This window comes from Limulus polyphemus, unplaced genomic scaffold, assembly GCF_000517525.1.
Source record: "Limulus polyphemus unplaced genomic scaffold, Limulus_polyphemus-2.1.2 Scaffold340, whole genome shotgun sequence".
Lineage (NCBI taxonomy): Eukaryota > Metazoa > Arthropoda > Merostomata > Xiphosura > Limulidae > Limulus > Limulus polyphemus.
In genome coordinates, this window is record NW_013665950.1 from 92,616 (window position 1) to 119,553 (window position 26,938).

The following is a 26,938-nucleotide window of genomic DNA, read 5'->3' on the forward strand; positions in this document are numbered from 1 at the left end:
AGTCAGAACATTTTTCTTGCAATTTTCCGTCTTCGAAATCTCCAGAAAAAATATTTTGCATATCTAGTAGAAATCCAAACCATGAATTTAAATCTAGTAAGTGAGAAAATCTTCCTGTTATTTCTGTAATCAAGTGATCAATAACATCCTTCGTGATGCAATAAATTTCCTGTTCAGTAGTCAATCCAGCATCAGCTACATTTTCACCTGGTATTCGTTTATGACGTATTTTCTTCTTTCAATGGTCAATCCCCATTTCACATTGATTCTTTCAATTTCTCTTTCAAAGAGTCAAGATTAGCAGCTGCTTCTCTAAAATTTATTTTTAGGTCCTGAAGATGTATCTGCACTCGATTGATAGATGATAAAAGATTTCTCTAAAAATGCAAAAGTACAAGAAAATCAAATGTAAGCATGCATTGCAGAATATTATGAGCACCACATTTTGTTTCATTCGTGTTGCCATTCCCACTTAATTGCTCTAACAGTCCTAGCAATTCATCCAGTTTTTCATGTACAACTTTTACTACCTTTTTTCTTGAACTCCACCGTGTTTCTGATGCACGCTTGACAGAGATTTTAAGCTCCTGCTGCAGTTTTTCCCATTGAGTTTTTGAATGAGCAAAGAAATTATTAATGCCTTCAATTATACCAAAAAAGGTAATAACTGTTGTTCCCTGACTTGCAGCATGCAGAATTCTTTGTTGAACGCCTGACAGATGACCTGACATGACAACAGCATTATCATAACATTGTGAGCAACAATCACTCAATAAAATTCCATCCGCTTCTAATTTTGTGCTTATTGTTTTCTCAATATTGGAAGCGTCTTTTTCCTTTATCTGTATAAAGTCAATAAATGACTCTTTGACTTCTACTTTTCTTGTCTTAAAGTCAATGTCAACAAACCGAATCACTTGGGCCAATTGCTCACGATTGGCTAAATCAGGTGTGGAATCAAATAGAATACCATAGTATTTGTTTCTACAAATTGCTGACAAACAATAATCTTGCACATGTGAAGCCATGAGATTTATAAAATCATTTTGGATTTCAGGAGAAAGATAAGATGTTGACATTTGCTTGTTTTTAACATGCTCTAAATGCTCTCTCATTACTGGATCATACTTTGCTAATAACTGCAAAAGTGAGAGGAAATTTCCAGGGTTTTAGTTTTAGGTTATGTCCTCAGTATGACTACGAAATGCAAGATTCTGAGAAGCTAAATATTGTGTACAATCCAGCAACCGTCGCAGTACATCTCTCCATTTATTTTTTTTTGCTGAATTTGCCTTTGCAGCTCTTCATCAATGCCACTTTGAAGACGACTTTCGGCACTCAGTTTCTTTCCAAGCAGCAAATGACTCACGATGACTGTCACTATTTTCATGGACATTTAACTTTTCAATTTTTTTCCACTTGGAGAATCCACCCTGTGTTTTGAAAGCAGACCGACTATCGAATGTCATACATGTAGATGAAAAAAGAAGACAACAAAAGCAGTATGTTGCTTTATGTAATGTAGAGGTGAATACATTAACCAGGAACTATTGACCTTTTGTCCATTCAGAAGGCATCATTTGAACCAAAATGCAGTCATAGTATGCCCATCTTTGGCATCAAATGGACCTTCTTTATGTTGAAATGCATGTGCTCCAACTTTAACAATTTCTGTGCGATGTGCATGTGTTACAACTGCTGAGCCTGTTATATCAAACTTCATAAATCCAGTATCCCTGTGTGTTAAAATATTTATTAGGTCATCCTCTTTTAGCTTAGCAACACTGTTCTGTGTTTATGACAAGGTGGAATCCTCTTGTTTATTATTATTGTAGCTTTCAACAGGACAGAGAACAGTTTCTTCATTGTTTTCTTTTTCAAATGAAATAGCATGTTCATAATCTTGCACTTTGACCTCTTTGCTGCCATCAAAAGGAACAGATGCTGGCTAACTGGTGTCATCACTTCCAGCAAGGAAAGCTAATTAGTTGTGCTAGATTACAGTTCCTAGATTAAGTCGCTATTACATCTAGATCTAGCATTAATGTTAGACCTGTTATTTCCATCTTTTTATTCTTAGGTTTGGATCTAGATGTAATAATAATGACAGAAATTTAGCTTTATACATCTAAATTAGACCTTAGATTTGGGTGCATAGATTGAAAGCACCTTGTACTGAATTTACTCAGATCTAGATATAACCCTGCCTCATCAATTCTAGATTTAGATTTATCAGGCCTAACTTTTAGAACAAATGTTACATCTAGATCTATTAACTTAGTCATTAGATCTGTCCCAGTGCAATGCCTAGTTTAATAGGTAGTATAGGTCTAAGTATGCCTATAATATAGGCTACAATTTGTATGATGATGGACCTAGGGTCTAGAAATAAAGTTATAACTGCGATTAGACCTAAAGTCTAGTACATTAGTTGGTGTAAGACATGATTTAAAATCACCCAATACAATTACAAACCACTACATTGGGCCTATAATGTTTACTAGATCTAGATCTTGCCTGTTGCATTATATTGCCAGTCTTGCACACCAGTTAATATGTTACATCAGTCTTGTATTTTTTTTTTTGTCGAACATACACTTACTTGTACGTTGTACTCTAGGACTTGTACTTGATCTACAGATGAATGAGGGAATGGTGTAATTTACTTCTGTACGTCAATTGGGTCTCACTGTATTTCAGTGGGCGGCTTTTAAAACTTAAAACTGCAAGGGTAATACACACAAATAACGTAACACTGTGTCGTATTTACTTAACATAAGGCAGTTGCGTTATATCCTAGGGGAGGGCATAATTATTAATTAATAGGCATTATAGGCCAGAGGAAATTTTGCACCCCTTCACACCTGCGCTGGTGGCGACTGCCCCTGCCCCCCCTCTTGCTATGCTACTGGAGGTAAGATATTGTATTGGAAGTTAACATTTTCCTACACTGAAAATGTATTTTTGATACATTCTTATCTCCTCTCACACTTCTCACCTTTCCTCTCATTTTCTGGTGTCTTTTCCTCTTCTGTTGCTCAATCTTGAAGTGATTTTGGGCTAAGCTGCATAGAGGGAGTCAGCTGTGCAAGGAGTTGTGTTGTGCTCCTATTGATGGAGGGTTATTGCACACTCATTTGCATGCTATCATGCAGCTGCCTCATTTAAGGGTAGATGGGAATATCAAGGCTAGTGGCGAGTGAAAATTTGTGCATATACAGGGCAGTATAAGTTGGGAAAAGCTATTCTGTGAGAAGAGGTAAGAATCTATTGAAAGTACACTTTCAATATAGGAGAATGTTAACTTTTAGTAAAGTTACACTAAGTTCTATTACATGTAGATTTGTTTGACTTGGTGGTTTACCAATACAAATTTTAAGTGCAATTATCAGCTTTCATTTATACTGTATTTGTAATATGAGAGTGGCAAAGATAATATAGATATTATTTATGGGCATGTTTACAGTCTGTTAATTTTATTTTATAATGCATTGTAGAAATATGAAATACTGATTTATGCATTCAGTATGTTGTACTTGCATGACCTGTATTAAAGAATTCTAAATTAAAGATGAAGGAACATGTAGTTGTAATGGAACTAAGTAATGACTAATATATTTAAGTAGCATCTGAAAGAGTATTTTATTTATTTAACTTTTTGGCATTGATATGCACATGTAAAATGTGATTTTTATACCTATAAAAAGTGCTGAGATGAATTGTTTTAACTAGATTGTACAAACAGTTGAGAAACTAGGGGCAGTGTGATTTAAGTGTTTAAAATTATTTGAGGGCTGAGTTAAATACAAACTTTAAGAGTCCAGATTTTTCATTGATGTAACTACTTTTGGAATTTTCAGTTTGCAGAGTTATTTATTGGATAATGTTTGCAGTTTGTTTGAATTGGTTCAATCTCTTGTTGGATGTCCATTCTATACAGGTATATTTGTGTAAAATATTACATGCATATTTTGTTTTGAAATTAGAGTTTGATTTTAGCTGGCTGAATGGTCATTTGTTACCTTTATGTGTTTACATTCTTTTATTTTATAGTTTAATATGTAGTATCTTAAATTTGTAGACTTTGAAAGTTTATGCATGACCCGTGAACAAGGCAAGACAAACAATGTATTCTATACTGCATATATCACCTCAAAATGTCAACTCACTGTCTCAAGTTTTGTATTGCTACTGCACGAAAGGTACGTACAGCAAGTAAAATATCTTTGTTATATTTACTGTTAACATTTTTTTCCTTAAAGCTAAAAAAGAATTTTGGATTTCAGCAACCTTATAAATACTTATTTCAAAACACTGAGCTACTACATACAGTTGTTGTTGTTAGAGTTAAATGTACAATAGGCAGCAACATTAAACAATTAAATAGTATTGGCAAGAAAAATATGGAAGATTCTCATACTAGGAAAATCTATTTTGTCAGTCTTAGATTTCATATTCTTCTTAAGATGCAGTTCTGAAGAAAAAGGTAGATTGTAAATATCAGAAAGAAACATTTCTTGGCAAATAATTACATTTAATAAGTTACTCAAACAGCCATTGTAAATTGCAATGCCACTTTTTTTATTCATTAATGAAGTTTAGTGCTTTTATATCTATTATCAAAAGTAGCTAAGTTAAATGTTAAATTTGTCAAAGCAAACGATAATGAATTTGTCCATTAAAAGTGGAATTTTCTTTAAAGAAAGCAAAAAAAGTTTCTTCTGCCAAACAGTCAATGTTAATCAGTGACAAGGATGAATTTGAATTTATAATAAGCAAAATCTTCAAATTAGCAACATATGGAAAAACATGCAAATAGCTCTAAAATGCCTTAGGTAGTGATGAGTTAAACTTAAATTGGTGTCTTTTCCTAATCAAAATAAGTAATGAATCTACATTCTGTAAATATTGCCACATTGTTTTTTCAAAAGGATTTATGAATAAGAGCCTACCTGTGAAAGACCAGTGTTGCCAAAAGATATTTAGTCAAAGTTGCAGAGAACATGGCATAAAACTCACCAAAAGTTAAATATTTTCTTAAATGAAGAGAACCAAATGTTAGTAATCCAATAAAGAATGTAATATAAAAAGAAAAGGCAACTGGACTGTGAGTATGAAAAGGAAAAAGAAGAAAAGGTATTACAGGGGCAAGTGGGAGAAAGGTAATAACTAGTTAACTATGATGAAGATGGTGGTGTAATATTTTGTAAGGTATGTCTAGAAGAAAATGTGAATCTGAAAACCATTTGGAAGTTTATAATTTTTTTAATGAAAATATAACCTCCACCCAGAAATATTGTATCAGAAAAGGTCTAAATTGTCTGAAAAGCACCAGAATATTTCGTCACTGAAAGACCAATACTCTTACTGAAAATAATAAATCTAATCTTTGAATTTTACAGCCATTTTTTTTCCATTGTGCAATTTATATTTTTAGTAATTTTAATGCAAATATCAAGCTTTTACACACAAATCAAATGGCAAACATGCTAATCCAATTATCGCAAAGCCATACCAGGTGAGACTAGACTCTTAAGTTTTATGCATGGAACTTCTACTCTGCATAAAGCACTTTTAATGCATTCTAGCACATCATCCATAGGGCAGTAATATTTATTTCTACAGGTGTATTTCTTCTTTCATTCACGATTACTATGTAGAAAGTTTCCTAGGTGCTCAGTGCAGAACATGCTAACATTTTTACATGTCAATTTCACAAGCCACGAAGTCCTGAACTGCCTAGCCTTTAAACAAGGTGCACCACAGCCACGAACAACCAAACCAAAATCAATAATTTGGCCTCTGATGTAATAAATGCCATAATCAAAGCCATCAAAGAAATAAATCCTGACCTACGATCGTGGAAACTTACTCCCAAAATTCATGAATTATTAATTACCTGCAGACGACTTCATACAGACCTGTGAAATTATGGTTAAACCACTCATTAATGCCAGGAATATAATCTTATTAAGAAACTTATATAACAACAACATGATAAATGGGAAAACTCCTGCCTATCAATAGATAAAATCTAAACCAAACCCTTCCAAATTCTGGTGGAAATTTAAGTCTATTGTGAACAACAAATCAACACCATAAATAAAATTCAATATAATAACAACAACACTGCCACTACCGATAACAAACAGTCTGAACTTTTTGCCCAATATTTTGAAAGTACCTTTGTAACCCAAAATTTCAACTCATTTGACACACAACATTTCAACAATGTAAATCAACATTTTTTTTCACCAAACTTCCTGGTTTCTTTTTCACAAATTTATGGTTCTAATTATTTGTACACCTGCCCTATAACATTAGCAGAAATCAAAATTAACCTTATTAAAATCCAATGCAAAGCCCCCAAGAGAGGATAGAATTAACAATTTAATCCAGAAAAACCTATACGATGAAAACATAACCCACTTTGTAACAATTTATAATGTAGGATTTATAACTTAGGATATTACCCATCTACTTGGAAATCAGCTGTTATTAAAGTAATCCCTAAGAAAAATAACTAATCCTAGCAGCTACAGACCCATTAGCTTGCTAACCACCTTTGGTAAGTTGATGGAAAAATTAATTACGAACTGGTTAATGGCTTACCTAGAAACCAACAGCATTATTAACAACACATAGAATCCATGCAGAAAACATAGAGAAGCCAATGACTACCTTGTTAGGCTTACCAAAACCATCTATTGTGGCTTCAACAGTAAAATACACAACTATAGCTGCTTTTCTAGATGTCCAAATGCCTTTGATTTGGTATGGCACACCTATAAACTAATTAATAGTTGTATATCCAACTTTCTTTCTGATAGAACAGCTAAAGTTAAGATCAACAATGTGACTTCCAGGCCTTTCACTTTTGAGGCCAGTGTCCATCAAGGGTTAGTGTTAAGCCCAACATTATACAATCTCCTTGTCAGTGATATCCCATTCCCTTCCTTAAACCATACACTTGCATCTGAATATGCAGATGATATTGTTATCTGGAGTTCTTTTAGAAACGTGTGTACTGCGACATTTAGGGTCCAATTATCACTCAATGCAGTGTGAGATTGGTGTAACAGGTGGCTTGTAGCTCTCAACCCATCCAAATTCCAAGCTATAGCCTTTTTTTAAGGAAAATAAATAAAGATAATAAAAAGCTTTGTAAGCTCCAGTTAACCCTTAACAATTCAGGTAATGATCAGGTAGAATATTTAGTGGCTGATTTGTGAAATTGGGTTTTTTTTGGGGTACTCCTGCTTTCCCCTATAGCAAAATTATTTTCATTGCATCTATAGATCCCTGCTCTGAAAAGGACTGCTCTCTTTCATATTCTATATTCAAAATTTGAATTACATTTTTATGTATTAATTCAGGCAAAGCTATTTATTCTCTTTGCCATCAATTTGGAAAATTAAATGTTATTATCTTTGCTAATTTTAGGTGTATTCATCCCCTATCAAGAATTAAGTAATCAATCACTGCAGACCCTAATTATCACTCTTATTTATACAACTCTTGTCAAGTTTGAACTGGATATCCTTAGTACAGTCTTGCTTCCTTCAATCTTCACACCTGTTTTGTCAGTGTCAGCAGCCACCTTGTACATTCAAACCTTCATATACAAAGGGTCCTTGTTATATGTTGTTTCATACTTAAATTGCTGATGTTTTGAGGAACACAGCATAACATTTCCCTGCATATACATCATTCATAGTTTATGACTTGGTTCAACTTAACTCTCTCAACACAGGCTCAGTCAATTTGACCGACCACGTGACCTCTTTGTACTTGTTTAGTCTTCATAGATTTAATACTTCTAACTTTCAATATAGTGTATATCTCTTCATGAAATTTGGCAGTCTTTCAGTTAACATTATAAGTCTTTTTCATACACAAAAAAATCTTATTTTTTTTATTATCAATGACACTTAACACTACATTTTTATACTAATGGTAGTAATGCACTAAATGATTTTTATTTAATTGAATAATACACTAAAAAACATAGACTAATAACATGCAAATAGCAAAGCAGACAACCCTGGACTCTTTATTTAAAAAATCAGCAAAGGAACCCAAAGCAGGCCCTTCTGGCACTCAAGTGAAGGAAAATCCTGAGCCTATGTCTTCTATAGAGATAAAGATGGCGGATATCAGTGATGTTGATGGCCTTACAACTGCATCTCCATTCTCATACTCTGAATAATTCTCACCCAACACTTTCTTCAGTGATGCAAACATTAAAGGTTATGGTAAGATCTTTTTAAAATGCTGTTTAATATTCTATGATTTTGACACTAAAAATGGTTTACTGTTTGAGTCATTGCTTAAAAATGCCACAAGTATGTTTTATATTAAAAAAGGAAAATGATTTAAAGTGTACAAGGCTACTTCAAAATGCTCATAAAAATGGTTTTCAATATAAATATAAATGCTTTTTAAAGGTCCTTGAACTCAGAATTAGTTATAAATATGTGTACATTATGTGTTGTATAGTGTAGTACAGATACTGTACATGTACAGTTCGTAGTTTGGTTCCTAGTTATAAAACACAACATTTTCTTAAGTTATGGCCCCTATTCAATACCATACTTCATTGTTTCTTATAGGAGAAATTGTCCTGCTTTGCATTGTGTAGGCAATGTTTATGCTCTTACGGTCCTCATCCCCCCCCCCCCAATTTCCCATTATTCTTATGGGGAAAAAAATTCCCTGTTATACATCATTTCGTTATAAGTTACGACTTTCCGATCCCTAACTCTGTATAACGAGGACCCCCCTGTACAGCAAGCAGCCTTCTTCTTCTTTGTTTCCTGTCTCCAACTCCCTGTTGTCCCAGTTTTTCCCTGATTTTTATTTCGAGGTGTTAACTCTCCTTGTTCACCAACCATGCTTGAGAATCAGTCTCTCATGCTTCAACAACATTAAACTCCACATTATTTTATCAAAGCACTGAAAAATCTTAAAACTTGTATTTAATTTCTTTGCAGCCCTGGTAGTTGTTCAACCCAAGTTTTTGCGAGTGGGCGAAGAGAAATTACAGTTTCTGACTACCCCTGGTTACCTTTCAGGCTATGAACTACCTGGAGCACATAGTCTTGAATACATTGCTTGATCTGTGTGTGTGTATCTATATATATATATCAGTTGTATTGGTTAGTTGATAAAATAATCTTCGTAAACTCCATTCCTTAACTGACTTGCTTCATCCTATCCCCTCTTACAAGGAAAATGTTTGGATTGAAAATATTTCATTACCCGACATTGGTATTTAGAAACATTTACAACCTAAATGAACTAACAATATTTGCGATAACTCGTGAGCTTTTCAATTCTCCTATCTTTTTACTGCTTCCTTAATGCCAGTATCTTCTATATCCTCTATGTTTAAAGTTACTATTGTTGAAACTTCATTGACACTTTGCATGATCAACCTATTACTCCATACTGCTGGAAATATTTCTAATTTTGTTTCATGATTTCAGCTTAAATTATGTTTTTTGTGTCCCTAGAATTGGCTTGTTTTTTTAGTGGTTTTCATGAAAATTTCTTAAAAGTTCCAGGCCTTTTGTTATTTTTCTCCATTTGTAGCTATTCTTAATTTTGAACCATGTAGCCTTTTAAACCACAATTAAAACACTATTTGCTCAGACTATTTTCTGAAACAATCTTTAACAATGTTTCCTTGTTTGCTGTAGTTGAAATATTTAACATGTTTTACCTTATGTTGTTTTCTACTGTGCTACTTACCTCTACCACCAAAGGTGGACAGAGGTTATATTTTCACTCCTGTCTGTGTTTGTCAGCAAGATTTCTTGAAAATGGCTGAGTGAATTAGGATGAAACTTGGTATACATTTGGACTATGACCGAACTTAGAAGTGATTAGTTTTTGGAGGGATAAGGTCACAGCAAGGTCATGAAAATAAAATAAAAATCCCAATCTGTTAACATGGGGACCAATTTTCACATTACTTTTGTTCTATAACTTAGTCAAAAATGATCGGATTCTTATGAAACTTGGTTGACATATGTAAAATATTATTCCTCGTTGTTCTGTCAAAAATGGCCCATGTCCATTGATAATGACAGACATACGAACACATATATGGACGTATACTTGTTTTTCTCAAAGCTTATCTCTAGTAGCTACTTGAATGAGATATACTTAGTTTACTTGTTGTGTATGTGCTTCATTTACATACAGCCTTATTAAATTGCTAATAAGCCCTTTTTCATAACTAGAATTTAGTGCATCTTGTATCATTAAGTCTTGGGTATCCATATGCTCTTTGCAGTCTGTTTCCTAGCTCCTGTAGTTTATGAACAAACACCAACAGATTCATCTTCTGTTGTGTTAGCATGCTTATATGTTTCATAATAGTATTTGGCGTTTTATACTTTCTGTACTTTCTCAGCAGTCTCTTTCTTAGTATATTAAAGTTGATTGACTGTGCTGGCATTATAGTAGCCAACACACTTATCTACTGGTGTTTCTTCATGAACTGTCACTATTTTCCTCCTCATCAAATGTGTCAAGATAGTACAAAACAGTACTCTTGTAATCTTCAGAGTTATTAGGATTGCATATTTCTGATTCTTGTAGCAACTGTTCTTATAATGCTTGTCAATGTCACGAAACTTTAGCTTGATGGTATATTAAATTTTTTTTCACTTGATCTATAACTGTTGCAAGATACAGACCAGTTCCAGAACCATGTTGCTTATGCCTTACATGCATGTACCATAGCCATACCTAATTACCAGGCCTGAACTTTTATTCAGTTAAGCTTTTATCATAATCTTTCTTTTTGACTAAACTGTTGATGGGAAAAGTCATTTATCAGCATCAGATACACTGAGAGCTGTATTTTTCATGGAAGTATCAGTAGATTTGATGAGTAATTAGTCAATTGTTTCTCAGTTGTACAGTATGCCATCACAAGACACAATAGTTACTCATCTCAATCATTTCACTTAAAGTAGACAAATTTATTAACAATCTGTTTGAAAGTTTGTGTCACACATACAGCCAAACAATAAGACTATGAAAAGTATCATAAAGTGTGCATTTGCACCAAATCTTACACAGTATAACTTTGCAAACAATTGTACTGAAGTACAGTACTGGGAATAGTTTTTGGAAATGAGAAGATGATACATACAGAAGGCACAAACAATGAGTAATTGTAACTAAATGGTCAATTTTATCATTAATAGAATATGTTATCATTAGAAAATAGAAAAAGTAAACAAGTTATACAAAGTCTTAGTATTTGTTTTACTTGCTTTTATGCTAAAATGAGTTTATCAATGTATGTTTGTGAAATGTTTTTTCGGATGTTCCTGTATTACTCTACACATTTCAGCAAAGTTGTTTTGTTGCACTTTAACTTTTTCAGTTTTCATATAAGCCCATATAGCCTTAATAAGATTCATATTAAGACTGTGCAAGCCAAGCCATGGTTGGAAATATCTGTTCCTTTGACCTCCCTTCCCCCCAAGTTATCAATTCACCAGATTGCTGCTTCCTTGGGATCACTGTTTTGCTGGAAGATGAATCCATACCAACAGGTCTTGTCCTTAGGGAATAACATTGTGGTAGAGAATCTCATTGTACCTGTCAGCAGTCAAGGTGTCATCAGTTTTGTATAATTTTTAACATCATTGGCATAGATGTAGTCCACTCTTATATTTGTTCACCAGCATGCTTTACTGTGGATGTTGTGTGTTAACTGTCATACCATTCTTCTCTCTGCCATCTAACACACTATCATTAATGGTTGCTTGACAGTTTAAATGTGTATAATCTCTAAAGAATGTTCTCCAACTCTACTTATCTTGTTTGAGGTCTGTTGCATTCGTAAACCTTTTGGTTTTTATCTCTCCTATGCAGTAGCGTTTGAAAACTACACAACCATTGAGATTACTTCATGGTAATGTGTATATTGTTATTTTAGAAGCAACAACTATAGTCTTTAAAAACACAATCATATCTCTAAGCTACTTCTATTATTAACAGTTCTAGTTTTATGTATTCTTTTCAGAATTTTCATACATCTTCTATGGAAGTATGAAATTTTACCTCAGTCTGTCACATCTCATCAGTTGGCAGAACAACATACCCAGATCCTCCTCTCAGAAGCCACAAAGGCAGGCTTCCTTATCAAAGTAGAGAAATCCATTCTATCACCAACTCAACACCTTGTACATCTTGAGGTCTTCAACATGTACTTAAGTCAGGCTCAGCTGACTCCCATCAGACTACTGCATGAATGGTTCTCTTTCTTTTGAGGAAGTTGGTATCCCTCAAATTTATAATTCCTTGGAATGAGCCCATATGAGGTCCCTTCAGTGGTCACTGTGTAACTGATGGAGCATGAAATTTGATTAATTGAAATGTCCATTTTCCTTCCTCAGAAGCAACATGGCAGATCTCGAGAGGTGGTTGGATTGGAACAATGCCACTATCAGGGTACTGATTCCTCGTCTCGAGATTCATCTCTTTGCAGATGCTTCTCTTTAAGGATGGGGGTGCTTATGTCCACAATGAGGAGTTCCAGGGTATTTGAACAACCTACGAGTCTTCTCTTCACATCAACATTGTTGAACTACTTGTGGTATACTGAGCAATGGTTAAGGGTCTGTCTCTCTTGAAGGGGAGAGTCGTCATGATACATCCCGACAATTCCACATTGGTATCCTACATTTCTCGTCAAGGTGTCACACATTCTCAAGATCTTTGTTTTCAAACTTTGGATCTCCTCTACTGGGCTCACTCCCATTTTATAAGTCTCTAGGCGTATCATATTCCCGGGGTGATGAATTTAATTGTGGATCATTTGTCTCGGCACAATCGGATTCTTTCAACTGAATTGATGCTACATCACGAGGTTTTGCTCTCGGTTTGGGTCTTTGATGATTGATGCCTTTGCAACTCATTGGAATTCTCAACTGCAGTTGTTTTAGTTTCTAGTACTTCATTCTCAAGCTTTAGCAATAGATGCATTCAGTCAGGACTGGATGGGTTTGCATCTGCATGCCTTTCTCCCAGTTCATCTGTTGCCCAGTGTTCTAACTATGGTTCATTCCACTCCTTATCGGGTTCTTTTGGTAGCACTGTTTTGGCCCGCTCAAACATGGCTTCCTCTTCAGTATTTGCAGGTGTGTCCATCTTTACCACTTCCTCTATGGCCATTTCTGTTGCAACAACCTCAATCCGACATTCTACACCCAGATGTTCAGAAACTCAAACTTTGTGCCTGGAAGTTATGCGGGCCTTTGCCAGACATAGGGGCTTAACATCTAAAGTTATGTTACACTTAACTAAGTCTCTCCATCAACCTACTCCAACCATTTATCAACAAAAATTGTCAGTGGTGTATAAAGAGAAAATTCAACCCCCTTCATCCATAGGTGTCTACCATATCACGTTTTTTGACTTGGATTTTTGAAAGAGGTTTGGCTTCGTCTACTGTGGCCTTATATAAAGCATCCTTATCGACTACTTTTCGATATTCCAAATATAAGAAGGTTTTTGACTCTCCAGTTACATCTAACCTTTTAAAATCCTTTTGCATCCTTCAGTCCAAATGGCCTTTTTAATTGCCTCATTGGGATGTTAAAGATGTTTTACATGCATTGTCTTGTCATCCCTTCAAGCCTTTAGCCTCTGGTGCAGATAGCCTAGTTGCTTTGCACCATAAAATGCCAAACAACCTTTTGCCTCATGTTCTCTGTATATCACATTGCGGTCCAATTGCCCTAGCCACCAACGTGGGATATAGGAACCAAGATCCTTTAATTCCAACACCGAGTTGTGGAGCCTCGGCTGTCTGGTTGGGGCTGGCCTATAATAATTATTCATGTACTATTCCACCCATGATATTGATACTCAGTTCTGGGTGAAAAGCATACCTGTTCTGGATGTAGTGTGGTTTTTCCTACTTAGGTTCCACTCTTATCTTGGTACATCCAGGTTCTGTGCAGATGCTTTCTGTATGAATAATGCCCTCACTGGCCCCTCCACCTTCCCAATGTAGGATTCTAGCTAAAGTGTCAGTGGATGGTATGTTTTTGAAGTTAACATTTTCCTAGATTTAAATTATATTTCCAATAATACTTACCTCTGCTGATACTCTCCCATCCTTCCTCCCCACTAAGAGCTGGTGTTAGTGTTGGGAATATCTTAAGTCTCGAAAAAGTGATTATATTATCTGGATAGAGGGCGTATTGATGTTGGTGGAGAGTTTTTCAAATTAGATATTGCCAAGGGCATTCAAGTGGGGTATAAAAGACTGGAGCAAGTGAGTTCAATGCTTAGATGGACAAAGGGGTAGAAACCTTGAAGATCAGGAAATAGCTAAAATTTCAGTGGAGGTAAGTATTATTGGAAATACATTTTCAATTTAGGAAAATGTTAATTTTCCTTAAGTACTTGCATCCTATTATTAAATTTACTCTTTTGCACACTGGGGATTCTGTCAGCATCTTACCTTTTCTTGATGCCATTATCTTTGTTGAAAATAACAAACTTCTTACTAAAATGCATTAAAAATCATATGCTAAATTATTAATTCTTCATCTCACCCACATCATCCACCTGATACTAAATATGGTATAATTATTGGATAAGGTAATTGAATTGAAAGAATCTGCAACACAAATGATGGTAAAACAACAGCTAGGTTGGGCTTCAACAGCTAGGTTGTAATGGCTAACCTGATAATTATATTTCAGAAATCTTGAAAAGGTTTCTTGCTAATAGTTGGACAAAAGCAGTTCATTAAATCTTCATAGACGAAAAATGGTATCTGGACTCTACCCATCATGAAGCATCAATGCAAAGCTATAAAAAATTGGGTTAAATATCTGTATCATACTAAACCTGAGGATTGCACAAAAACATTACTTGTTTGTATGTCTTTCAAACAAAAAAAATTATTGTAAAGCAACCAGTTGTCCTGCTAGAAACAATTTACTGGGTACTTCTTATACTGTTAAAAATGTTATATGTTAAGTGATGTGTACTAGTATGATGATAAATACATTGGTAAAACTAGTTGTCTAGTACATGAACATTTTATGGAACACCTCTGTGTCACCTTGAGTCTGGATTCTAAAGAGGCCATGCTGAACACTTTTTTATAACACCTGGTACATCAGTTAAAGCTCCATTTAACATTAAGCTTTTAGCAAAGTGTAAGTTTTCTTGATTATAAGTTCAAAGAGTTTCTCCTGATTCAATCTTGTAAACCTGAAATAATCAGAAATAATTCTTGGCCTTTGTGATTACTATTATTATTACTTGTGCGTGTGTGTGTTTGATAGCTTGCAATTTTCTGTAACTTAGTCATTTTAATTTCTTTTAACGTGTGACATTACCATTTGTAAGTCAGTTTTAAATTGTTGTAAGTGTTTTTTTCAGTTATCAATTTGTATTTCTATGTGACCCTGTAACCCTCGAGAAAGGTGGAAGCTGAAAGATCAGGTTTGAATAGAAAAAAATTCTTCTGGAGTATGATTAGTCCTTTTATTTCTAGACATAGTTTCAGTCCTCCAGTCTGCATTCCAGTGAGCTTTTAGTAAACATTACAAGTATTTTTTATGCAAAAATTAAGATTTTTTAATTTTTCTTTTTTGGTGGAACTTTATACTTTAGCTCTGACTATAGCTAAATCATCTGTAGCAAAAGTGAAAAAATATTAAATGAAATCAAAAATAACTTTTTTATAATTACTGCAGATTGTAACAGATAATTACAGTTATATATCCTAAACAGTCTTGGGCTCCTAACAGTTTCATATATACTATCAATTAATGTTATTGTTTTATTGCTCTTTTAACTGAGTCTAATTAGCATAACAAAGCAGCAAATCACCTGGCAAGAATTAGGGTAAACATCAGGATTTACATCATGTGACAACAGCCCATGGGTATTATTCATGGATAATTTTTAAGTTTTCTAATAAGTTTCCAATTTTCATTTGAGTTATTTTTGTAAAAATATAAACCAATAAATAAAAAATTGACATTAAAACAAAAAAAATTAGTACTTGTTAGCCTTGAGGCCTTTGCACTTGGGTAGGTGGTTTAGTAAGCCTAGTTTTTTTTCTATGTTGGCTGTCCAAAAATGTATGTAGCTTTCAAATATGAATTTTAGAACAAATAATATATTGGGAATTAGAATAGAATGTCCCAAAACTATTATAATTTACCTAGCTTTCTAAGTAACCAGTTCATAGGTTGAAAATATTTCCATTACCTATTAGAACATTGTCTTTAGTCTAAACACAACAAGCTCTCCTGGTGAACTGTTGACTTTGACCAGGAAAACAACTGACAGTCATTTGTTTTATGTGCTTTAGAATTTACTCTTTATATTGGTTATAAAAGTGTCTAATGGCAATGCCAGAGAGAGAATTATGGACATTTCTTAAAAGCTTGTTAATGTGGGTTGAACAAATAGTAATTCTTCAGTAAACCAAAATGTTAAGAGGTTGAAATTTTGTATTCTGGCTTTTCACTAACTGTGGTATATGTTGGTTGAACAATTTGAAGCTCTTAAGTGAAGAGAAAATTTATGAGAAGTCAGAGTGCTACAGTGTCAAGTGACATAGAGATGTAAATTGAGAATTTATTTTAAATCAAGAATGAAAAATGTAGATAATACAAAAATGTCTTATTATGTATTTCTTGATATCAATTCTATTAGCATACATTGATAATAAAGTAGTTTGTTTTCAATGTAACTATAAAAATGTTGCAACATGCACACTTTTGACCCTCCTATGGCTGTAGATTTAAATGTGTATAAAAACAGTTAGAAAAATTAATTTTTTTAACATTGCAATGGTGTGAATGCTTAAAATTAGCATCACTGAGATAAGCAAATTGTTGTAACTTGCAGAGATAAAATATTAATATCTAAGCATAGAATATTGTTTTCAAATATTTTTAGATTTGGGTCCAGTAGATGAAAACTGGTTTCACTGTGAAAATGTAGAGATAGTAGATCATGGAGTTTGGAAAGTACCAAAAACCCTAGTGGAATCAGCATCAGTTAATCTTCAAAATGATGTATTAGTTTGGTGGCATGAAAAGAACAGAAGTTTAAACATTATGAATACCAGATTAAATCAGAGTAAAGCAACAGAAGGAACTTTCAGTAATTCTCAGCAACCTTGCATTTATCAGAATGAACTGCAAGCATCAACCCAAGTTAGTTTAAGACAGAAAAAAACTTCAAGTTTCAAATGTTGTTGTTTTAGTAATGATACATTATTAGCAAACCCTTCCAAGGAATTTAATACAAAACAAAATAAAATTCTAACACTGACATTTTCTGGTGCTGCTGAAATAAATTCATCAGCACAAGATAAAATGCCCATTATATCATGCTGGCCAAGGAAAGTGTGCTTGAATGGATATGAAACACAAAACTTGTATTCTTCTATAGATGACACTGTGCTTCAACATGAAACACAAAAAGCAACATTTTATCATTATGATTCTTCTGTAAACAAAAATATACCAACAACTTCAACTTGTTATTCAGCAAAGGATATTAGTCTTACCTTAGATGAAACAACACCACTATTCTTCTGTTATACTGAGAATGGAAATATGAACCAAAATGCATGTAAACCAATAAAAAATAGTTTTGGAGGATTTTTCAATAAAATAAAAGATTGTGAATCTTTTAAGAAAACAAAAATTGTTTTGAAGATTTGCTGTCAACACAAGAAGGGAATGAGATCAAACCAAAAAGAAGCCAGAAAGAGATGGAGAACAACGAAGAAAGTCTAACCAAGTCAGTCCATAGTTTTCAGACTCATAATTCCTGTAGAAAGTTTTTATTATGTATTCCAGTCACACAAGAAGAGCAACAGAAAAGGTTAGTTATTTTTTTACTGAATAATATTTTCATAGCAACTTATCTTCTAAATATAGGAATTTTTCTTGAATGTTGATTTTTAAAAATTTTTTTTTGAGTAGACTAAATGTTAGCCAAGTCATGTCTGTTAATCAAATGTATAATGAATGTGGTTTCATGTTAAATGTCAAACTTAATTACCTGCTGAATGTAATGTAATTTAGTTGTGTGTGTGTGTGTGTGTGTGTATACATATATATAATTTACAAAATGAATGTGTATAACTACTATTCATGTACATCAGACTTTAATAGATACATTAATAATATAACATTAGCTATTTAGAATTTAGGAGGCATGAGTGTTTAATAAAAAGAGCTAAATGTTATTGATATCCCAATCTACTTTGTTTTTTCACTCTTGCTTATGCCTCCTTCCCCATCATATTTTTTCTTTTTGTACAATTTTTAGTGCTGAGAGAACCATCAGAAGTCTTCATAAATACACTATTTTTATATCGATAACTTTCAATTTTATTAAATTAATTTAGAAATTTAACTTCATAATTCAGCAAGTAGTTGGAATTCTGTTTTACAGGACAAAAACCACTGACCACTGAGTTTGCTTGTTAGTTTTTACTGTAAGCTTAGCATAATTTGCTGTCAGTTTTGAACTTGTTCCAAAATAAAAGTCCCAAGTGAGTGAGCAATAATTTTATTGATAAGCATTTCAGATATCATCGTATCAACGGTAATTTTTTATGTTTATCTTTTTCATTTTTCATGGTATCATTGTAGTTGAAATATGATTTTTTTTTCTGTTATTGTAGTAAGAAGGTTTTTCATACTTGTTATCTGTTTTGCTTCACAATTACTGTAAAGATCAGTCTGATTTGGTGTAGCATTTTACCTGGTCCCATCAGATTGTTATTCAACATTTCAATGACTAATTACAACAAACAAAATTGTTAGTAATATTTTCTGCACTATAATCAAACTGAGAAACTAGGCAGGATCAATAATGAATTAATATTAAGAACCATTAAATATTGCTTTTGACACTTCTTTTTTGGACTTCCACACTAGGCTGACAGAGAATTAATATTGGATTATGAACCATTGCAATCTGGTGTCATCTTATGCCTATTGCTATGACCATTTTGCTTATCAAATGTATTTGGAAATACTTTTTACATTTACTTTTAGCCTACTGTAGGAAAGTCAAGAGTTGTGGTAACTATTATTGTTTGCTATTGTCTGGTGTATTTTTACATTAATTACCAATAATAACATGAGACATTGCTAGTGTAGGCCCTGTATACAACAAGGGTTAGGATGTTTCTTATACTTTTTCACTGTTTTACACTAATTCTGGACCTGTATGAAATTAATGGTTGATTAAAGTTCTGTATATTGTTATCATAAGGATATCAAACACTATATTTTTTCAGAGATTTGGTAAACTAGTTAGGTAATTTTATTTCTGAAATACTGTAAGCCTTTCCTTGTTTAATGTCCTTTTATGCTCCCAACAAATGTGACTGAAGATTCTGAATGTTGCATAGTGAGTGTCATTTACCTGTAATTCTTAGCTTTACTACCTTCCCTGCATTAGAAAAATCTTGTATAAGGTTTACTTTCCCAACACAATTCAGATTTTCTTGCTCACAGTTGTGTTTTTAGGTACACTTATTATGAATTTTGATGTCACATTATTTGCTTCTGCAGATGTTTCTACGAATATTAGAAATTTTAAAACTTCTTTACAAGTGTTTTTCACATAGTCTAGTGTAAAAAAAATGTACCATAGCTGTATCGTCAACCTTTATTAACCAATGTAGTCTGTCCATTGCTTATGTATTGTCTGCTGGTGCTTCTAGAGGGTTTTCACATTCACAAGGGTGGGAAATCTGCACTTATCATTATAGAAAATATAAACGATTTTACTTGGGCCTATTCATTTTCATCCTCTGAAGAGTAGATTTGTCAACTAGCCCTAAATCTGAATAAGCTTCTGCCAGTCTATTTCATTTTTTTTGCTATTTCAATTCTTGAATTATTTTCTGTTATGCCTGAGGGAGCTAATGTTATGTTGGATGATTCAGTTCATGAATCTTTATATTTTCTACTTTGTATTGATTCTTAGGCCATTGCTAATGTCTTTAAACATCAGCTAATTTTTAATCTCCTTTCAGTGTGGTCATTATCCTCAACTCTTCTTACTCCTCCAGTTCTTAAACTTCAGATCACTGTTTTTTTGTGTGTTGTGATTTGTCATTTTGAGGCTCTCTTTGTCAGGATACTTGTTAGCTACCAGATACTCTCATTCACCTGATTTTTTGGCCAAGATGAAAAAAAAATGCTTGTAGTATTCAATTGCTGTTGCTCTCACTAATTTAGTTTGTATTACCTCATTGCTTCTATGTTTCTTTGACATCTTAGCCAACTATTCTTTTTTTGAAAGTACTCTCTTTTTCCTCGGCTGACCTTGAAAGAGCTTCTTTCGTCATTGTCTTTGGAGGATTTCACCTACATTAGTATTCCATTCAGGAGAAGCATGCTAGCAGGAGTTGATTGGTGTTTATCTTGCTTCTGGTAGTCACTTCGTTGACATTACTAGCAAGTAATATTCATTCTTCTGCCTTGCCTCTCTTGTTCACTTTTGCTGAGTGGCCAAAAAGTAGAGATAAGCAAAGTGTGTATTTTTTGACACACTTACTAATTCTTCTGTTCCAGAAGAATATCCAGTCTGGACTGTTGGGAAATCATCTCGGATCACTGCAGATATTTGCATCTCTGTTTAAGATGTACATAATTATAACAGTTTATTCATTACTCACAACTAACACATATTTGCAGCTGTTTCAGGTATGGCAGATTATAAATATTGGTTTATTGTCCACACGTCTTTTCTTTTGTCCATTCAAGTCACAAATGTTGAATTGGGAAATCTCAAACCTTTTTCTGAAAGAAGCAGTCAGAATAATTTATCATACTTCTCCAGGTTGTTATTCTTTTCTGTTTGTAGTTTTGAAGATAACAGGAAATTGGAGACTTGTCATAGACCTTCTAAACTCATCTTTTCCTGGAGAAGCCTTATTTTATTTGCAGCTGTTTCAGATGTAGCAGATTATAAATTTGGGTTTATTGTCCACATGTCTTTTCTTCTTTCCATTCAAGTCACAAATGTTGAATTGGGAAATCTCAAACCTTTTTTCTGAAAGAAGCAGTCAGAATAATTTATCATACTTCTCCAGGTTGTTATTCTTTTCTGTTTGTTGTTTTGAAGATAACAGGATATTGGAGACATGTCATAGACCTTCTAAACTCATCTTTTCCTGGAGAAATCTCATTTTATGACATTGTTTTAAAAGTTTCTTCATTGCAACCATTGGAGGATGATGATAGATATATAGGATGCTTTTTTTATGTCCATATTTATTCATCATCCCATTAGTTATTCACTTTTGCCATAGGAGGTAGTTGAGTTGGTTCACTGCCTTTTCCTTTGGTTTGGCTTCAGTTCTATATTTTTTCCATTGAGTATTTTAGTTTGTTGGTCTTCTCCATTTACCTGATATCATGGTTTACTTTTACATTGAAGTTTGGCTTATTCTGACACTATTATTCATTTGTTCTTTTACTCACTATTAGTTGACCACTTATCTGGCTGCATCTTATGGGCAGTTGATTCATAACTCCACTTTCCATATAGTACCCTCACAGTAAGTAGTGTATCTAGGGTTTAAGGTACATTTCTCAGTCTCCTGTAGCATTGCAAGCCTTGGGGTCTTGTGTACATACTCTTTGTTTTCAACACCTACTTTCAAGTTTATTGTTTCTGCTTTGGGGATGAATTTATTTCTTTGCAGTTTGCTCATATGCTATACCTTTAACGAGACCTTGCTTCCATGTGGCATCTATCTTCAGACACATTATCTTATAGAATTTCCCTTTCTCCTGCTATTTTTGATTATCTACAATCTTGATTCAATCAAGACTGTATTTCTTCAGGATCTCATTTTGTTATTACTCATGCAGATCTGCACATCTTCACAGATTTCTCTCTCAATATTATCTTTTGGATTCATGATCTCACCTAGAATGTCAATCTTGCATCAATCATTTAGAACTTTGAGTAGATCAGCATGCTTATAAAGGATTCTTAACCTTGCTAGACCACTGTTGTGTTTTAGTTTATATTGACAAATCTCCAATAATGATGTACATCAACAATCAGAGAAGAACTCAGTCTTGCAGTGTTTGTTTTGCTGTGGTCTTTCTTAACCTGTGGCTCTAAAAACGTCATTTTAATTTCTAAGCCTTTCATGTGCCAGATTTTATGAACATTCTTGTGTATTCACTTTCCAGAGATCAGGGCAACTCCCTACAAAGTGGACCCTTCACCTCTTCAGTTTTTCACTAATTTTGCCAAACCTTGGTCATTGTGTGATTGATCCATTTGCGGCAGCACACAATCATCATTTTCCAATTTACTTGACTCAAGTCTCAAGTGGATCCCATTCATCTACCTCTTTGGAAACATTTTCTACCTTAGTCTCAAATGTAACTAAAAATCAATAACATACAGATAAGAAAGAAAAATATCTCCTAACCCAACCCTAAAGGTTAAATGTCCTGAAGATATACCATATAACTCAAGACCTCAAGAGGACTCGGATATGGGTAACAGGTGCAATAATTTACTAAGAGTTACTGTAGGTATACCTTGAGTTGTGAAAGGAATACATTCTTTGAGAACATAATGTATAATGAAAAAACGTAAATCAAAAATGCTTTTTACATTATTGTAAAAGTAAAAAATAGGGGATGCATTCCAAAATTTTTAGCCAGACAACTTGAGGGTTGAGGTAGATTACACTTGATAAAAAAAATAAATCACTTCACAATGTTAAAAGTAAATTTCTTTTTGAGGGGGTTTGATTTAACATGATGTGGAATGAATCTAAATCGGGTGTGTTCCCTGGGCATTTTCTCATGTAGGATATAATGGAGCTACTTGTTACTGATTATCCTTTCTGTTCAATACTTTGTAGATTTTGAAATTTCCATATCACACCTGGTCCACTGTTTACTTGATGTATTGTTATGGAATGTTTTTGGACTACTGTGACAATTCTTAACACTTCCTATTATGAATCTAGATTTGCTAGTGACCCCAGAGAATGATTATTAATTTATCATGTACTTATTCAATTTGTCTGATATTCCATGATCACTGTATTATTGTCTCCCAGTGGCTCAGTGGTTTGTCTGGGAACTTACAACATTAAAAACCAGTTTTTGATACTCATGGTGGTCACAGCACAGATAGCCCATCGAGTTTCTTTGTGCTTGACTACAAACAAACAAATTCTGTATTATTCAAGTACTACATATTTTACTCTCTCTTAGTATGTCTTACATATCTACAAAATTTTTGAAGTTTATAAGCTCTAATTTTGGAACACAATCTTGTTGAAATGATGTGCGCAGTTTTCAGCCTCTAATGTTTATGTTTTGTTGTTTAACCAGCCAAGGAAATTATCTACCATTTATTGGGATAGTTGCATTGTGTTCTTTGCAAATGTTTCATAGAGCCAAGATTCATTTGCATTTCAATTCCCCTTTTCTGTTTGGTCAACTGCAAAGAAAATGTGTACCATGATTGTAGTTTTGGCACTTTTAACACAGATTGGTCTCTGATCATGAAATAATCAAAACTTATCATGGAAATATTAGCTTGTTTACTACATTCCTCATAATGTAGATAGTGTAATTTTCCTTCTACACAGTTTACTATGATAATACACAAGTATATATCTGCCATCTTGTATCTTCACATTAGAGGATCAACTTTTTTTGTAGTTTTATTTTATTTTTTTATTTCAGTAGATAAAGTGATTTCACTGTATTTTAACTTCAGAACCATGTCTTGTCTGTTTTATTTCACTTGTTACAAATCACTGCACATTAAATCTACAAGTCTCATTTTGCAGAGATGATATAATTGTGCACAGGCATAACCTTAAATTATCACAGGTGGTTTGAATCAAATAACATTTAGTTGCTGTGACCAGGATCTAATTATTGCCAAAGTGTCAACTGATTATTTTCCTTGATCTCTAAGTTATTTTTATTCCTTCTTTCTTGTGCTGTGAACAAGATATTATCTAAGAGATGCATTAGTTCTGAAAGTAACTTTAGTAGAGAGGATGGTCAGATTGAACTGAACAGAGGAGCCCTCTGCTGGGTATTGAGTACCCGTCTGCACTAATAATCTCGATTTATACCTTTACTCTCAATCCACCCACTGAGATAGCTGAACCATGCCTTGGACCACCAATTAGTGCTGGTCATATCTGTCATTCTTGAACAAATAAGCTGAATTCATAGCTATGGTGGAAAGTTGCCAAGAAGCTGTGATCGATCACAGATTCATTGAGACCAGTTGGAGTAGTGAGACACAGATATTGGCATCCAGCACTGTCAGTGCCCCTTGTTGGATAATGCTTTTTGAGGTGGCCAGAGACAAGTCTGCTTCCACAGTCAATTGTTAGAGTCATCATGACCTGCACATGGTGTATCCTGGATAAGTAAAGAACCCTCTTCTTACAGTCTGAACCTTATGTTCGAGTAGCCTCAGGTGGAGATTCCATTGAATGAGCATGAAGAGGGAATTCTCCTGATATTGCTGTGCATGTAGGGAGGTTTCCAACACAATTACGTGAGGGTGTTGCTATGTCTCCTCCCATCGTTTATCTGAACAACATGCCCTGGCGTATCATCATCAGGATGATATATACTTGGACACTCAAAGGTTGGATCCATTGTTAGAGCTATGGGGTGCCAGGTACGAACCTGTTATCTCTCTTAACAGGTCACAGTTTTCCTGGATTCATTTGCTCTTCCTACTGTTTTAAGATACTTCCCTTCAACTTTTGTCTGAAGCATATCACTGATCGCCTCAACTATTTGTCAATGAACTGGGCCATTTATTGGTCACTATTATGACACGTTTGTCCATTCAGTACTTGCCTTAGTGTCGTTGCTGGGACTTGTTGAGTTGTGATGCTTTTTGGAGGGGATTCACTTACCTTCTTCTGCCCTACGAGATTTACAGGAAGCACCTTTTCTTCGGCCTTATTTATTTGCTGGAATTCCAGAATCTGTAGAAGCTAGAGTTGATACAGCATGTTTGCAGTCTTCTTTATTATTTTTGGCTGCTTGTTCCTATTCTACTTCCACTTGTTCTTCTACATGTCCATCCCTTCATGTCTCAAGACCCCATCCTTCCACTCTTCATTCCATTAGTTCTCTTAATTGTTTCAGTCCTTCTTCTTGGGAGATACTTTGTGGGTCGGTAGGTGGACTTCTCCTGACACGTTCATATCTTCATTACCTTCATGATCAGGCAGTTTCCTCATCGAAGGGACCTCGTCTTCCCCCTGTGGCTGTGTTGACTACCTCTATTAGATTTTAACAGGGTGGTCAGTAATGTGACTTACAGTTATTGTTCCTTTCAATGGCAACCTTTATATTGGTTCCTGGTTGCAATAGGTTCTGTCAAGATGAGGTGCTCCATAAGATCATCTGGATGCAATTTTGGATGGTGATATCATATTTCAATATTTCTAATGGACCACTACTAATGGACTATCATTAATAAAGCTAAAGGGATTTTGCCAGTCCCTGCTGATCTTAGAGCTGAATCAGTCGAGATCAGTTTGCTTTTCAAGATTCGGGAACCTGGTTCATCTGTTGCACTGTCTCTGGAGACCTGTTGTTCAGGACTCTCCAACACTTATGTTCCCCCTTACTTCTGCTAGTGGAGTCCGGGAGTTCTTACCACACCTAGTTCCCAGTCACTGGGGTGGTGGACAGAGGATTTACCTTTGGAGTGTTGAGCTTTCTCCACTTTTGGAGAAAAGGGCAAAGTTGGGGACCCTCATACTTGGGTCCCTGGAAGTTTTTTACCAGATGTTGGTAGGAGCAAGACCAACCTACGTGAGAGTCTAGTTGCAAAACCAGTCCAGATTTGATGCTTAGCTATCCAGTGGGGTGAGGGGTGGGTGCTTGGACCCTCTTATGAACACTATCGAGTCATGTTGTTCATGCAGGCTGTCCACTATCTCCTTGTAAATCCAAACGTGACACGGTCCCATCTTTGATCGTTGGTGGGATAGTGTTCCACATCCTCTCCTTAATTCCATGGGTAAGCGGAATTCTTCTTGACCACTTGGTGGGGAAGTAAAGACAACTGTTTGTAACTCTGAATGGGATGAGTTCTAGACTTTGGAGTATGGCATATGAACCCATCAATCTAGACCTGGGATGTTGCCTTTTCAACTTCTTGATGTTGATCAGAAGGATTGTACACTTTGGTGTTGCTTTCTTTCTTTCATAAATCCAGAGGTTTGAAATGCATCATTCTATGGTTACTGGTAGGAATCCTATCACAAAGATGTATTTATCTGCAGTCCAACTACCCTGGCCACAACCATGGGATATAGGTACCATGACCCCTTAAGTCCAATCTGAGTTGTGAAACCTTGGCTGTTTGTTCGGGGCTGGACTATCATACTTGTATTATATTCCTCCCTTTTCAATTTTCTGTAGTTCTGGGTGAAGAGCATACCTGTTCTGGATGTAGTGTGGTGTTCCTCACTTTGATACCACTTCTCGTGGTACACATTTGTTCTCTGCAGACACTTTCTGTATGATCTCTGTCCTCACCGGCCCCTCTGCCTTCTCAATGTGGGATTCTAGATATTAGTGTCAGTAGAGGTATATATGTTTTGGAAGTTATCATTTTCCTAAACTGAAAACGTATTTCCAAATATACTTAGCTCTGCTGACACTCTCCCTCCTTCCTCCCCACTAAGAGCCAGTGTTAGTGGCCGGAATGTGGTAAGTCTTGAAAAAGTGATTTTATTGTCTGCATAGAGGGCATGTGAGGGGCAGTGTAAGGTTTGTAAATTAGATACTGCTGAGGGCAGTTGAGTGGGGTATATAAAGACTGGAGCAAGCTAACACAATGTTAGATGGCAAATATGAAGATC

At 34.6% G+C, this 26,938-nt stretch overlaps 1 protein-coding gene across 3 annotated transcripts in view; it reads left to right on the forward strand.

Annotated features, from left to right (window-relative positions):
* Window positions 1-26,938, forward strand: part of LOC106457504 — a 78,090-nt gene that overhangs the window by 7,782 nt on the left and 43,370 nt on the right. For 2 of the 3 annotated variants that reach the window (XM_022383472.1, XM_022383474.1), the window contains exons 2-3: window positions 4,082-4,202; window positions 16,963-17,898. In XM_022383472.1, coding sequence (XP_022239180.1) covers window positions 17,786-17,898 — 113 coding nt within the window. In that variant the 5' untranslated portion in view covers window positions 4,082-4,202; window positions 16,963-17,785. The remainder of the gene's footprint in view (window positions 1-4,081; window positions 4,203-16,962; window positions 17,899-26,938) is intronic. The other variant, XM_022383473.1, reaches the window with a different exon arrangement.